The 16,884-nt window shown below is 41.4% G+C and overlaps 1 protein-coding gene across 2 annotated transcripts in view; it reads right to left on the bottom strand.

The window, feature by feature from the left end:
* TMED8 (transmembrane p24 trafficking protein family member 8) overlaps positions 1-16,884 on the bottom strand; it is a 37,982-nt gene that overhangs the window by 6,588 nt on the left and 14,510 nt on the right. The window contains exons 2-4 of one of the 2 annotated variants that reach the window (XM_032344825.1): positions 7,191-7,269; positions 2,068-2,197; positions 331-457 (exon numbers count right to left, since the gene is read on the bottom strand). In XM_032344825.1, coding sequence (XP_032200716.1) covers positions 331-457; positions 2,068-2,197; positions 7,191-7,269 — 336 coding nt within the window. Of the gene's footprint in view, positions 1-330; positions 458-2,067; positions 2,200-7,190; positions 7,272-16,884 lie in introns of those variants that run through there. The other variant, XM_032344826.1, reaches the window with a different exon arrangement.

Raw genomic sequence — 16,884 nt, 5'->3', positions numbered from 1 at the left:
GACTGCCTTTCACAAGTCACCTTCTCACTTTCCTTCCATCAGTCTGCCTTTTTTTTTTAAGATTTTATTTATTTATTTATTTGAGACAGAAAGAGAGAGCACACAAGCCCAAGGTAGGGGGGCGGGGGATGCAGGGCAGAGGCAGAGGGAGAAGCAGGCTGCCTGCTGAGCGGGGAGCCTGACACAGGGCTCCATCCTAGGACCCCGGGACATGACCTGAGCTGAAGGCAGCCGCCCAACTGACTGAGCCACCCAGAAGCCCCCTGCCTGCCTTTCTTAAGCACCCACTGGGAGTAGAGAAATCACCTTCCATACCCCCAGAGGTCTCACCTTTCCTATGATCCCCCAGGAGATCTGCAGATTCCAAATCAGCTGAAAGGATATCTATAGCTCCTGTGTGCTCAGACTGGATCATAACGATGTCCCCGGACCTTTGTGGAACTTGGTACTTGGCCATCTGCACAACGGAACTCTGATTAGAGTGCTTACTAGAGGGCAGAGTCCAACCAGCCTCCTTCCCGAAGGCGCTGCCCACCCCTGCGCTACTGCCTCCACCTTCCCTGCTCAAAGCCCGCCGGCTATGTTCCCTCCTCCTTTTGCCACTTTCCCACTCCAGACCCTTTAAAAAATCCTTGTCGGTGAACATCCTCCACGCTTGCTACTGACTTCTGCACCAAAAGCGTTTCTGGGCCGTGCCCTGATCTAGCCTTGGCCTGCACAGCACTTCCCAGCCGCCTCCCTCGAGGCAGCACTGGCATCCAGGGCTTAGTCCAACTCCCCTTCTGCCACGCAGCCTCCTGCTACAGTTCCCACTCACGGAGAACCTCCAGATCCCTGTCAGTCGAGTCACCAAAGCCCTGCAGAGATAGGATCTGATTTATATCCTCTGTCTCTGGCTCATCCATGGCACAACTGGGATGTCCCAAGACACCGGCTGTCATATCCACTAACAGTGTTCTATAAATAATCACCATTTTACCTGTTTCAATGTATTTAAACAGTACATTTGCTGCCAGACACATAACCTGCATGGAGAGTACAAGCATCACTTGAAACTCAAAGCCCTCGCTAGCCCATGGCAAGAGGCTTCAACCACTCTTGTGCATTTCACATCAGACCACTCGGTTTGATGCTCCTGTTTCTTGCTTTTATGCCATCATTTCCTGCTCCTTCTCCAAGCAGTCAGCAGGAAACTCAAAACATGTACACCCACTCCCCACTCGGGTCAGCATTCCAATGAGATGACTGTCCAGTTAAGAGTCCAGAATTATATTTGCGAGAGAAAAAGAAAGCAATCTTGGATTATTCCCAGACTATATTCTTATAATATCTCTTTCTGGAGATATTATACCTCTTTCTGGAGAAAGAGAGTTCTTTACCTGCATTGCTTAATGAGGTAAATGAGACTCTGGCTAACCCACTTACATGATTCTTTCCTTTTCCAGAGGCTAAACTAAGGATTTAGTTTGCAGCGTATTAGCAGTGCAGCATTAGTAAAGCCACTGATAGGTCTTAGCTTTAGTTTCCTCGTCTGTAAAATGGGAACATAACAGTACCTGTCTCACAGGTTCTCAGGAGTAAATGAAGCATTTTTATGCATAAAAGTGCTTTGTAAACTATAAAGCATTATGCAAAGGTAATTATAATGTTTGGCACTGTCTTCACTGCCACTAGTACCATTTGTTATTGTGACAGATGTGTTAATAATGATACAAACAACGCTCTCCTCCATGGCAGGGAGACCACTGCTGTCTACACCACTTCTAGGGAAAATTTATCATAAATATTAAGTAGATCTACCAGAAGAAAACTGAAGCTGAAATACAATCCCACATATCAAAGCTCCTCACACCCAGAAGATTTTAGACAACATGTGAGCATTCACTCCAACACTGCACTTTTTTGAAGAGTTGCTAGTTCAGTGAGGGGCCCAGAGGGCGACACGTATATCCGTCCTCCACAAAGTGAGCTTCCCCAGTGCTTTCTAGTTCCAACCCATCCAGATGCACCTAAATCTGGTGCCACAAACTGCTCCTTCCAAAGAGACGGCAACAATGTCCTCCCTACCTTGTTGAGGACCTGGGCCTGGTCTGCAGGGAGCACTTCCTGTTCCACAGAGGCCTGCACCTCCAAGGTGCCAGCTGTCTTCCGCAGACCCTCTGGGGCATCGTCGCTCGCTGGAGACACCATCTGTGGCCTCTCAGAGGAAGAGAGCATGTCAATGCAAAGACTCTTACAAGGCACAGCAGTCCTAGAGAAACTAGGACTAAAACATCCTTCAAGGGCCACCTCCCAACCTCTGCTCTCGCATTTAGGTCTCCTGTCCCTTAGGCCTCGCCTCAGCCAGAAATTCATCCCCACAACAGAGGGAGTGCACGTGGACTCAGGAGGCAGTCCCCCTCCGGTCTCTGGTTGTCCCTCTTGCCTCGTCCCTTATGCCACGAGCAGCCTGTTGGTATCTCCACTTCACACCATCCTCCACGGCACACCCAGCCACCAGGTAATGAAAGACGGTCAACACTCTCTTTCCTTTTTTAAGCACACTAATCTACTATTCCAATGACTTAAAACACAAGCATCTGAAGAGTTACTTTTAAGGAACGAGGGAATCATTTCTGCTCTCTTCCTTTTCCGCTGGCTTCCTGAGAGACCAGAAAGTGAGTGAGGAGCCGGGGCGGAAGCACCATACCCCAGGCCTCTCGGAAATCTGTTGCCAGCAGGAGGTGGCGTGAATTCTTTGGAGTAGCAGTTATCAGACTATGGTGCGGGGACTGCGGGGGCTCTTAAGACTGTTTTATAATAATTCTAAAATATGATCACCTTTTTTCATTTTCATCTTTTCAAGAGTATACATTAGAGTTTCCCAGAACATGACACGTGATCTCACAACAGAACGAAGGCAGAAGCAGATGTGAGAATCCAACTGTGTTTTCTGAAGCCAGACATGAGAATTACAACATCGCTCTCTCTCGCTAAATTATTTCTGCTTTGGAAAATAGTTGTTTTCCATTAAAAACATATCACTGACATTAACATGCAATGAGTTCATCATTTTCATTTTTAAATTAATCAACAAGAATTTTTTATTTTTTCAGTTTTAATTTCTAGTAGCGTAAACACTGATAGATACAGCCCACTGAAAAAATCCTTTGGGGTCCTCAACAACTTTGCATTGTGTAAAGGTTGAGAACTACTGCTTTTTCAAGCATCACTTCCCCAGGAAAACTGAGTAAGTGACGGGAAAACGGTGTTACAGACATCATGGGGGAACAGAGGACTTCTTTTGGTGTTTATTAGCTTCTTTCTCTTTTTTTTAAACATAAACAAGAAAAAAAATCACTCTACAAATTGCCTCTTTTTCAGATAAAATAAAGCCATATTTTGGGACATCCAGGTCATTCCAGCCTCCCTCAGAACAAACAAGAGGAAGTCACTATTAAAACCAGAGGTGTGGGATGCTGTTGATTGTATGGGTTTGCTTGGGTAATCCTGGGTAAAATGTAAATTAGTCTAGGCTGTAAGCCTATTTACCTCTTAACCCCAGAAATTACAGTCTGCTTTTGTTTCTTGATGCTATTTATCCTGATCTGTCTCCTCTATTAGAAGGTGAGCCTGATGGCAGGGACAGGGAAAGGTCTCACTCCCGGTATGCACAGCATTTATGCCAGGCCTGTCACATGGAACCCTCGTCCCCTAGAAAGAGGCCATGTCATTTTGCCTGGTCTGCTGCAGTCACCATGGCCTCTTGAACCTCTGAGAATCCCCAAACACCTCAAGCCCTCTCCCACTCAAGGGTTTTGTACCTACTATCACCTCAGCCTAGAATATTCTTCTCCCAGGTACCTGAGGGCTTCCTTCCTTTAGGCTTCTGCTCAGCTGTTACTTCTAGGGAGGCTCCCCAGAGGTCAGGAGGTAAAATAGCTCACCCTATCATAGCCCCATCGAACTTACACCCTTACCCTGTTCACTCATCTTCGTTGCACTCACCACGGCCCGGCATATTATGTACCGTATTTGGTTGACTGCAAGATGTATATTTGTTTTCAGATTTTAGTACAAACAAAATGGGCGATGTCCTAAAAATTAGTAGTGTTTTACAACTGCCCAGGACTGACATGGAGTCCTTCTCCAGGAGATCTGCATTTGCTCCTGCCCGTACTCACGAAGGCTTCCGACTGAGACAACTTGAAATAAGTTCTCTGTGAGGGTTTTGTTCAGGCCACACTGACAGACTGAATTTAGACCACAAACTGGTGATTACAGACTCGTGGTTCATATTCTCAGGGGAGATATTTTTTTCCACTCCTTACACAGTGCCAAGTGGAGACACTGAAGTTCCCTTGTGATCCTTCTGTGTGGAGGAACGTTTTTCTTTTTAAGATTTTCATTATTTTTTGACAGACATAGTGAGAGAGGGAACACAAGCAGGGGGACTGGGAAAGGGAGAAGCAGGCTTCCTGCTGAGCAGGGAGCCCGATGCGGGGCTCAATCCCAAGACTCTGGGATCGTGACCTGAGCTGAGGGCAGATGCTTAACAACCGAGCTACCCAGGCACCCCTGGAGGGACTTTTTTCTTATCTTTTCACTGAAGGTTTAGGCTTTTGGTGTCCTAGCCCCACAGTGTGGGGGTGGAGAGGTGTGTGTGTGTGTGTGTGTGTGTCTTATTAGACTCTCTACCTTGGGCATTCTTCCCTTTCTTGGTAGTTCATAAAATAACAGTACTTCTTACAGTTGGTGGCAAGTTCAGAGTCTATGAAATATGAGTTATACTTGCTTTCTGTCTGCCCTCCCACTAGAATGTAAACCCCATGAGACCAGGGACTTGGACTGTTTGGTCATTTATGGTATCTTCATTGCCTAGAACAGTGCTTGCCACGTAAGTAGCAAGCAGGCTCTCAGCAAATACCTGTTGAATGAATAAACAGGAGACAGCCCCAAAATATTTGTTGAATAAATCAATCAATAAGTTAGTTTTTGTTTGGGAGCAAGAGAGGAGTGCTGGCATGTGAGCATATAACAGTGGATCTGACCACAGGCGTGACCTTACTGTGTGTACTTCTGAAGTCTCTTTGCCTTTGTGCACACTACTTTGCACAAACATGGTTCTGCTTATTAAAAAAAACAATTCTAAACAGGACATGCAACAGCCCACATAAATTTAATATTCACATGACCACTTTATGTTCTGAAGAATCAACGAAGGGTATTTTGGGAAAGTTAATTGCAAATCACTTGATGCCAGTGATAAACCACGTCAAGGAAAAACTCCCACTGTAAGCCTTCTTGTGTGTGCTGACCTGGAGTAGGGAGGGCATCCCAAGGGAGGGGAGAGCCTGGCCAGCCGAGCTAGCCTCATAGCAAAGAGAGAGAACTGTGCCCTTCCAGTTCTAATATAGACAAAACATAAACAGTACACTTCAGGCGTCATTTGGGCTGGATTTCTTGCTTCGCACACCAGATTTTAGAAACAAAGCTTTAACATTAAACCTCCTTTTTTCTAAGAATGTTGTACATTCTCACTCAAAAAACTTTATTTACTCCTAGGAGGAAAAATCAGTTCTGTGCCAAAAGCCATCTCCCAAATATCCTTCAAATCACTACGCACAGAAAAAGGGTGATGGCAGGATGAGGGAAAGGACCTCCTCTCCTGGGACTTGATAAGGACAAGAATTGTCTCCTATCATCAAAGCCTTCGGGAGGTTTTGTCTTCTGAAAGGACTGTTACATAAATAACCTAGTAGCTCTAAGCATGGAACTCAAAACCCTTCTAATGTGACTTATGGGAACAAGCTTTAGAGTAGAACCAACCTAAAGCTCTAAAACTTGGGAAATTTTTCAATTCACTGTTTTGTTCTCCTCACTGTGGAAAAAAAAAATAACTGTTTCAGGGCTGTTAGGATTACATGATATAATACCTTTTAACACCTAGTACAGTATTGAACAAATAGAAATATTCTGTAAGAAGTATTTTATTGTCATTACAGAGAAAAATTTTTTAAAGTATGCCTATATATCACCAACTATATTATTACACTAATCATTACCTTTCATCATCTGAATTCTGGGGGAAAAAAGTTTTATTTCATATATAAAAGTTAGAATAAAGAACTTCTACTGAAGAAATAAGAGATTGGGGGCACCTGGCTGGCTCAGTCAGTATAGCATGCGATTCTTAATCTCAGTGTCTTGAGTTCAAGCCTCACACTGGGCATAGATTTTACTTTAAAATAAAATAAAATAAAATAATTTTAAAAGAAATAACAGATTGGGGAGCCTGGGTGGCTCAGTATGTTAAAGCCTCTGCCTTCGGCTCAGGTCATGATCTCAGGGTCCTGGGATCGAGCCCCACACCGGGCTCTCTGCTCAGCGGGGAGCCTGCTTCCCCCTCTCTCTCTCTGCCTGCCTCTCTGCCTACTTGGGATTTCTGTCAAATAAATAAAATCTTAAAAAAAGAAATAAGAGATTATTTGAGTATTCTGATATTCCTCTCTATCCCCTAGCCATCACCTTTTTGTGAGGCACGGAGACCACAGTGGTTCTACTGGACAGAATTGTGCCATGAGCAGATCAACTGGACTATAGTCTCGATTAGCTCCATTATTTATCCAAAATACAGGTTTTCATTAATTATTCCATGCATGTTTCATGTTTCCACTTATTCCAGAGCTCAGTACAACTCTTCCCTTTCTGCCAAACAGTGTGGTATCAGTGACAGTTGATAAACAAAATGGATGGAGCAGGAAATTAAGAATAACAATCTGAAGGTCATCATAATGGCCTAATCTAAAAATTACATTAAAAAAAAACACCTCCAAAAGTGTGTGTGTGTGTGTGTGTGTGTGTGTGTTCATGCATCTTCTGGGTAAAAACCAACCACGCATTCTCTTGAAAGTGCACTTGGGGATCCATGTCTAATGTTTTAACATTTCAAACTGGGCTTCTGAAAAGGACAAATGAAGATACTACACTATTTGTTACAGTTTTGCTCTCTGAGAGTAAAGAAAGTTTCATCACCTGAAAGAGATCTGACATTGCCCCCAAACACACTTAAGGATTGATTAACTAATGACCAAATCATCTACACTCTTCACTCCAACCTGTCCACCCCCTGAAAGTCACTGTCCATGCCTTTCATCAGTTCCTTATCTTAGACAATAAACGTCTAGGAGCCAAGCAGCTGCTGCCCATACCTGTAAGGTGAGGAATGGGGTTCTGGATCAGAGGCCGAAGCCACTGAGGTGACCTTGGTGTTTTCTAGATCTTCATTCTCTAGAAAATCAAGGAAAGAAAAATTCAGTATTTGAAAGGGAACATAATCATAATTATCCTGTATTTAAAAAAAAAAAATCTGGCAGTTTCAACCAACTTTCTCTTTCCAAAAATATTCTGGGCATCCATTTCTGAGAGGCCCAGTGCATAAATTATTCAAGTCTTCACTCACATCCAAGTATTCTCAGACCGGCATAACCCATTCATGAAAAAAATACGCTCCTTCCCAAAACAAGCCCCTACAAAATTCATTCCAATTCAACAATCACATTTCTCAGGAACCATATGGTTAAATTAGGCAAAACATTGAAGGTAGAGTGAGATTTAGGATGAAATGCCTGGAATTCAGCATCACAGAATGGAGTGTCCCCTCTACATTCAGTGTGCTCACGTCACTGCAGCCTGGGGAAAGGATTTCTGTCATTTCTTTCACTCACTCACTCGCCGGTGACTTACTGGTGAACTGGTAGGTAGCTTCAAGGAGTAGACAGGTGAAATGCATAGTGAAAGCCATGTTCCCAAGCGCATAACAAGCCTATGGCTGGCATTATTGCCATTTTCAGGTAAAGACACTACGGCAGAGACAGGATTCACGCTCCTAACCTTTAGGTGCTACTAAGTTTTATGGTTTATTGATCTAGCCTTTCCTTGAGCACTCAGAAAAGCATAAGGTTTAGTGTATTTAGCTAGGCTCTGGCTTAACCTCCTCTAGTCAAGACCACGAGAAACCAAAGCCCAAAGTCCACTTCTCAGTGCGAAAAACAACTTAAATGATGTAAACCTCAAATACTGCAAATGTCTGCGTCTGGTAGCAACATAAAAGTGCAAATGATGGGTAAATATTTGTGATTCAACTTAAATCTAGTCTCACTTTTATTTTTATATGTGAAAAGATTTATTTTTCTGTTCATCAGCTCATACTCTCATAGGTAGAAAGAACTTAGAGTGAGCTTACGCCACCCAACTTTCCTCTTGTGATGTAACAGAAAATGTATACATTCATCTCTGCCCCCAGTTCCTGGCACAGAACTCTGAAAATCCTGATGATTTCCTAAGTGAAAAGGGCACTATGAGTATGTTTTGTTCTAATATTTGGTCTTTGACTCTGGTTCCTGACCCGGAGTTCCTAAATCCCTTGGACCTTCTCTGGTGATAGCAGTGTCTTTTGTTCCAAAGAGGTGACTCTGGGTGGGCTCCTGGATGGGGGCTGCTCACCAGAAAGACCAAGCCATGATCAGAGGCTTGGAATTGTCAGCCTCACCCCCCCCCCATTCTCCAGAGAGGGGAGTGGGGCTGGAAAAGAAGTTAATGACTGATCACAGTGATGTGATAAAACCTCCATAAAAATCCCCAAAGTGCAGGGTTTGAAGAGCTTCTAGGTTGGTGACCACATCCATATACCAGCAGGGTGACGGGCGACATACCCCAACTCCAAGGGGACAGAAGCTCCTGTCCTTGGGCCCCTCCCAGACTTTGCCTTCCGTGTCTCTTTATCTGACTATTCATCTGTATCCTTTCTCGTATCTTTTAATAAACTGGTAAATGTAAGTATTTCCCTGAGTTCTCTGAGCTGCCGTAGAAAATTATCAAATCCAAAGAGGAGGTCACGGGAAACCCCAACACATAGTCAAGTCAGACAGCAGTTGTGGGTAACCTGGGACCTACTACTACCTGAGACGGGCATCTGAAGCTGGGGCGGGGTGACAGGGGGGAGGCAACATTCTCATGGGACGAAGCCCTTAACCTGTGGGATCTGATGCTATCCCCTGGCAGTGTCACAATTCAGTTCAATTGTAGGACACCCAGGCAGTGTCACAGAATCACTTGGTGTGAGGGGAAAAAATCCCACATCTGCTGTCAGAAGTGCTGCGAGTGGGAGTCTGTGAGACAGTAAAAGAGACACTCAGGAGGACTATGTGTTCTTTATACCTCCCAGCAAAGGAACGGAGGCTCAGGCAATTGTCAGATGTTCCCCCCAGTCTCTGCTACTCTGTGAGGAGGTCCTTTCACCAGACAGAGATAATGCGCGAAGTTCCTCCCTATGTTGACCTAAGTAGAATCTACTTCGCAATAACCTCTGCTCTTCAATCCCTCCCCACGATACCCTTTCAAATATTTACAGCCTGCTATCACTTTTCCTGCAAGTTCCTCCTCAGGCTGACCATTTCCAGTCCTCTCAGTCATCCCTCAGGTGCCCTCTGACCACACTGGCCTCCTTGTGTTGTTCCTCTTTGTTCCATTTGAAGTAAGGAGCTAAAATGGACAACTTCTTCAAATGTGTTCTAATCCACAGAGAGTACACTAAGACTATGACCTCTTAATAAGGATACAATATTTCTTGATATAATACTCTGAGCACTAGATTTTGTGTGTTTCCTTATTTTTTTCTTTAAAAAAAAAAGATTTTATTTACTTATTTGACAGAGAGAGATCACAAGTAGGCAGAAAGGCAGGCAGAGAGAAAGAGGAGGAAGCAGGCTCCCCGCTGAGCAGAGAACCCAATGCGGGACTCGATCCCGAGTCGAGGGAGAGGCTTTAAACCCACTGAGCCACCCATGCACCCCTCTTTATTTTTTTCTTAAGTTTTTATTTAAATTCTAGTTAATTAACATACAATGTAATATTAGTTTCAGGTGTACAATATAGTAATTCAACACTTCCATAAATCACCCCGTGCTCATCACAAGGGCACTGCTTAATCCCATCATCTATTTAACCCATCCCCCACCCACCCACTTCCCCTCAGGTAACCATCAGTTTGTTCTCTATAGTTAAAAGATTGTTTCTTGGTTTCTTGGTTTGGCACTAGAGTTTTTTTAACTGCAGACTTACCCTGTTAGCCTAAATAAGTCAATCAAGATCTCTAGGGCATATAAAAATAAACTTACTCCAAGCCCAGTATCACCTGTGCTCTATTTTTGAAACAGATTTTTGGAAAATAACTGACTTTTTAACTTTAATGCAGGGCTCTGCATATCTATATTATTTCAAATTAACTTTTTGAAATTATACTAATGCATGCTTTACTCATTGTAGAACAAATTAAATACACGTAAGAAAACATTTTACATTTACCCTTCAGACTTTAATAAACAAATAACCCATTATTCAGTGTAGAAAAATGAGCAAAAAGAAACAAAAAAATGATATAACCAACCACAAACCCATTAGCCAAAGATAACCTTTGTTAACACTTTGGTGCATATTTTTTCAGAAACGTATTTATATATTTATAAACAGACATACACATACATATGTATATCTATATAGACAGAGAGAATGAAGGAGGAGAGAGATGTATATACATCTGTATGTTTATATATCCTGCCTCCTATCTCCAGTCACTAATTTCATGTGGGGCATGAAGACCATAAGTTCTACTGGAAAATACTGTATCATGAGTTGATCAGTTGGGACTATAATACACACTAGCTCAAGGTCCTGTAACTTACAGCTTTTCATTAATTATTCCATTAATCTTTCAGAGTTTCCACTCATTCTAGGACTCAAATCCATATACACACACACACACACACACACACACACACACATATTTCTTGCATTTATATTTCTGAAAGGACATGCACAGATGTAATTGAACATTACTCATTTTTCAGAGTCAATAGAAATGGCGCTATATCATAATTTTAAACGACTGTGCATTATCTAATAGTCTATACTAAAATTTCTTTAACCAATCCTCAAGTCTCTATTGTTAGAGCTGGAGTTTGTTTCAAATCTTTCACCGTCAGAGATGATGATGTTATATCGCAGAAGTCTACAACCCTTTCTTAAAAACTTCCCCTGTCCACAGCCTTGAAGGAATAGTTCCTGTGACCAAGATCTACTACGCTGGCCGTGCTTACCGATTTTTGGTGAACATCTGCCCAAAAGTCAGCCCAATTCTCTTCCCCAAAATCTGGGGTTGGTACCACAGGCCAAAACAGACAGTAAAGAGCCTCAGGTCAGGGACAGAGTCTGCCACTTGGGAGAAGCCGTCACAGGCCATGTAAAAGCAGATGACTAAGCACTGAAGACAACTGCCAGAGACAGGAAAAGGATCATTTATGCAAAGAGAAGTAGAAACAAGGGACCTTGGGGTCCAGGAGGAAAGGAGACACAGAGACCCACCTGACCACTTACTTTCTAATTCTCGTAACATCCAACAGTACTTCCTGCAATTTGATTCTGTGAGATTTCTTTATGTCCTAACAGTTAGCTTTCTTTCTACTTTTTATTGTAAAATATATCATAAATATAAAAGGTGGCACAAAAACGAGACACAAAGCTAAAAACGTTAATACCAATACCTACTTAGTAATGAGGTAATTATTTGTACTTTAAAAGTCCTCTAATGCTTCTTCCCGATCATATCTCCCCGTATTCTGAATTCTGAGTAAATTATTCCCTTGCCTTTTTACTCCCTTTATACATTTTAGGTATATTAATTACTGCTTTGTAAAAACTTATTTTTCTTTTTCAAAAAAAAATTTTTAAGATTTTATTTATTTGACAGACAGAAATCACAAGTAGGCAGAAAGGCTGGCAGAGAGAGAGAGGAGGAAGCAGGCTCCCCACCGAGCAGAGAGCCCAATGCGGGGTTCGATCCCACGACCCTGGGATCATGACCTGAGCTAAAGGCAGAAGCTTTAACCCACTGAGCCACCAAGGTGCCCCTCTTTTTCAAATTTTTACTTAAATGCTAGTTAGTTAAAACTTCTTTATTTCAGAAAATTTTAAATATGCACAAAATTAGAGAGCAGTGGAACAGAGATTCATGTACTCATCATCTTTTCAACAACATTTTACACTGTTTCTTTTGTTCCCTACCGTCCTGCCCCCCCACCACACACATGGTGGATTATTTAAAGCAAAGTGAAGACATCATTATATTCATTTAGAATACATCTCTAAAGAAAAAGGCTTTCAGGGACGCCTGGGTGGCTGAGTTGGTTAAGCAGCTGCCTTCGGCTCAGGTCATGATCCCAGCGTCCTGGGATCGAGTCCTACATCGGGCTCCTTGCCGAGCAAGGAGCCTGCTTCTCCCTCTGCCTCTGCCTGCCATTCTGTCTGCCTGTGCTTGCTCTCTCTCCCCCTCTCTCTCTGATAAATAAATAAAATCTTAAAAAAAAAAAGAAAGAAAGAAAAAGGCTTTCAATATAGGTATGGCACCATTATTGTTACTGCAAAATTGGCAATTGCTTAATATCATTTAATATCCAATCCACATCCAAATGCCTCCATTGTCTCAGATTTTTTTTCCTAACAGCCAGTTTATTTGAAATCAGGATCCAAATAAGGTTCACACACTAAATTTAGTTTATATGTATCTTAGATGTCTTAATCTATATCATTCCTCACCCCATTGTTTTTCATACAATGTATTTGTTGAAATGAAAAGTCATATGACCTGCAGATTTTCTGAATTCTGAATTTGGATGACTAAATTTTCAAGATTTCATGATTCTTCTACTCACTATATTACCTGTAAAGCGATCTTAGATCTAGAGCTGTCCTGTAATACAGTAGCCACTAACCTGTAGCTCAATTAAAATTTAAATTAAATAAAAATTAAAACTCAGTCTCCTGGTCTGATTAGTCACATTTCAAGTACTCAATAGCTTCAGGTTGCTAGTGGGTACGGGATAGCACAGAAACATTTTCATCATCACAGAAAATTCTTTTGGATGGTGTTAACCTAGAGTTTTAGATTCAGGTTCAGTTTTGATCTCAAAGGAATACTCTAGACATGGCACATGAAATTCCTATTGCATCACATCAGGAAGCACAAAATATATGCTTGTCACAACTTTAATGATATAAAAAATGGTAAGTGGGTTCATGTTTTCAGCCTTATTTCACCTAATGACTTGACTAGCCATTTCATGGTCACTATCTAAAATAGATCCCTCCTTTCATAAGAGACAGAAAATGCCTTTCATAGTTCTAGTACCTTCCACATTTATGAGTTAGAATTCTTCTATTAAAGAAAAAGATATCCTCCCCATCAACCATTTAGTTACTCTGAAGTATTACTCATGAAAGAAAGGTAGAGGGGCACCTGGGTGGCTCAGTGGGTTAAAGCCTCTGCCTTCGGTCCTGGGATAGAGCATCATATCGGGCTCTCTGCTCAGCAGGGAGCCTGCTTCTGCCTCTCTCTCTCTGCCTGCCTCTCAGCCTACTTGTGATTTCTGTCTGCCAAATAAATAAATAAAATCTTTAAAAAAAATACTATTAAAAAAAAAAGAAAGAAAGGCAGGATAGAAGATTGAGTCTTCTCTCATTGTCAGAATACTAAGCATTGTAGCAATCTCTATACAATGATTTGGGGGTTTTGTAGTTTTAGAAACATGCAGTTTTTAACATATTTCAAGTTTTTCAAGTTTTTTCAAGTTTAACATATTTCAAGTGTTTCAAGTTTTCCTAGTTTTGGCCATTGGGAGCTCTTTAGAGTTGGCTCCTGTGTCCGAGTAGTCTTGCTTATAACAAAAGTTCCGAGCTCATCTTACATATGCTCTGCCCCAGCCATTTCTCTAAGAAGTCCCAGTTCCTTCTGATGAGAAAAGATACACACAGCAACCACATCAAAAAGGGAACCATGAGGGGTGCCTAGGTGGCTCAGTGGGTTAAGTGTCTGCCTTCAGCTCAGATCATGATCTTCCTGAGATTGAGCTCCGCATCGTGCTAAACGGGAAGGGTGTTTCTCATTCCCCCTCTGCCCCTCCCTACCCCATGCTCGTTCTCTCTCTCGCAAATTAAATTAAATTAAATTAAATTTTTAAAAGGGAACCATCAGTTAATGGCTTTGCCTAATACCTTCAACAGACCTTTTCTGGGTCCCTGCTATGTGCCAAGCACCATATTCCATCCTGGGAATACAGTTAAATTATACATGATTTGTGCCCTGAAACAGCTCAGTCTACAGAGGAAGAAAAACTCATAAACAGACAACTGTAATACAATGTGTTATTATTTTTTTTTAAAGATTTTATTTTTTATTTATTTGTCAGAGAGAGAGCGAGCGAGAGCGAGCACAGGCAGACAGAGTGGAAGGCAGAGTCAGAGGGAGAAGCAGGCTCCCTGCGGAGCAAGGAGCCCGATGTGGGACTCGATCCCAGGATGCTGGGATCATGACCTGAGCCGAAGGCAGCTGCTTAACCAACTGAGCCACCCAGGCGTCCCTACAATGTGTTATTATTTAGAATAGAATTTTTCCCTTGATATTACAGGAACACAGCGGGTATTTAATTTAGGGAAGAAAGGTAATCAAAGGACTTTTCCTGAAAGATACAGCAATTATGCTTTCTTAAAGAACAGCAGGACTTGGCCACAGGCAAGGGCATTGAAAAAAGGGCTCTACAGGCGAAGAGGATTAAATGAGCAAAAGCAAGAACACAGAAAAACACCACGGCATAACTTTAAAAATTGATGAAAAAATTAATGCAGACACAAAAAAAATGGAATGACATCCCAGGTTCATAGACTGGAGCTTAATTAACATAGTTAAAATGTCCACATTAGGGTGCCTGTGTGGTTTAATGGGTTAAGGGTCTGCCTTCAGCTCAGGTCATGATCTCAGGGTTCTGCAACTGAGCTCCAAGTGGGCTCCCTATTCAGTGGGGAGTCAGCTTCTCTCTCTGCCCCTCCCCTCTCCCTGCTTATGCTCTCTCTCCCTCTCTTTTCCTCTTTCTCATATAAATAAACAAAATCTTAAAAAAAAAAAAAAGGAAAGAAAGATAAACAACACTGGAGATATCATACTTGCTGGTTTCAAAATATATTACAATGCTACAGAAATTTTTTAAGAGTATGGCATAAAGAGACCAATGAAACAGAGTAAGAGTCTAGAAAAGCATCTATTCATATACGATCAACTGATCTTTGAAAAGGGTGCCAACAATACACAATGGGGAAAGGATAGTCTCTCCAACAAATTGTGTTGGAAAAACTGGTTATCCACATGCAAAAGAATGAAACTGGATGCTTATCTCACATCATATAAAAATAATCTCAAAATGGATTAAAAACATGAGACTTAGTGGCACCTGGGTGGCTCAGTAGGTTAAAGCTTCTACTTTCAGCTCAGGTCATGATCCCAGGGTCCTGGGATCGGGTACCACATCGGGCTTTCTGCTCAGCAGGGAGCCTGTTTCCTGCTCTCTCTCTCTCTGTCTCTCTGCCTACTTGTGATCTCTGTTTGTCAAATGAACAAATAAAATCTTAAAAAAAAAAACAAACATGAGACTTAAACTATAAAACTCTTAGAAGAAAACAGGGGAAGAGCTTCATGATATTGGTCTCATAACAAAGCTTCATGATTTTATGGACATGACACCAAAAGCACAAGTAACAAAAACAAATATAGACAAGTGGGACTACATCAAACAGAAAAATTTCTGTACAGCAATGGAATCAAACAGAGAAAATGACAACCTATGAAGCAACAAAAAATACTTGCCAACCATATATCTGAAAAGAGGTTAATTTCCAAAATAAATTTAAAACTCCTATAACTTCATAGCAAAACAACCCAATAACCCAATTTTAGAATGGGCTTAAGACTGAAATATACATTTCTCCAAAGAAGACATCCACATGGCCAAAAAGCATAAGAAAAGATGATCAATATTACTAATCATCAGGAAATGCAAACCAAAACCACAAAAATGAGATATCATCTTACACTGTTAGGATGGCTATTATCAAAATAAAAACAGACAAGTGTTGCAGAGGATGCATAGAAATTGGAACCCTTGCACCTACATGAGAACAAAAAATGACATAGCCGCTACGGAAAACAGTATAAAGATTCCTCAAAAAATTAAAAATAGAATTACCATGTCATCTATCAATGCCATTTCCAGGTATTCATCCAAAAGAATTTAAATCAGGATCTCAAAGAGATATTAACCCTCCAATGTTTCAGTGTAGCACTACTCAAAATAGCCAAGATGGGATAACAACCTAACTGTCCACTGACAGATGAATGGATAAAGAAAATGTGGTAGTAAAAAAAAAAGAAAAGAAAATGTGGTAGTTACATACAATGGAATATTATAATATTTTTTAAGACAAGGAAATCCTGCAATATGTGGTAATATGGATGAACCCTGAGAACACTATGCTAAGTGAAATAAGCCAGTCATAGAAGGATGAATATTGCACAATTCCATTTATGGAGGTATCTAAAATAGTCAAACTCCTAAAATCGGAGAGTAGAATGATGTTTCTCAGGGTCTTCAAGGAGAGGAAAATGGAGAGTTGCTAATCAATGGGTATAAAGTCTAAGTTATTTAGGATGAGTAAGTTCTAGAAATCTGCTATACAATATTGTGCCAATAATTAGCAATACTGTATTATACACAAAAAAATTAAAGGAAATACTTAGAAGTACTTCACAGAAACAAAAAGAACAAACATTAGTAAAATAAACAAATAAAATACCATGGCTATTCAGTGTGTACAGGAAGTTCTGTGTGTGCAGAGACCTGAGCCAAGAGACACAAATTCCATCAGTTTAACTCAATACTTAACGAATTCCTAACAAGTGCTGGCTCCACACTAGTTACTGGAGATGATGCACTAAAGCAGACACAGTTCTAGGCCTCATAAAGC

The sequence above is a fragment of the Mustela erminea genome, chromosome 5 (genome assembly GCF_009829155.1).
Source record: "Mustela erminea isolate mMusErm1 chromosome 5, mMusErm1.Pri, whole genome shotgun sequence".
NCBI lineage: Eukaryota > Metazoa > Chordata > Mammalia > Carnivora > Mustelidae > Mustela > Mustela erminea.
This window is presented reverse-complemented; position numbering and strand designations above follow the sequence as displayed.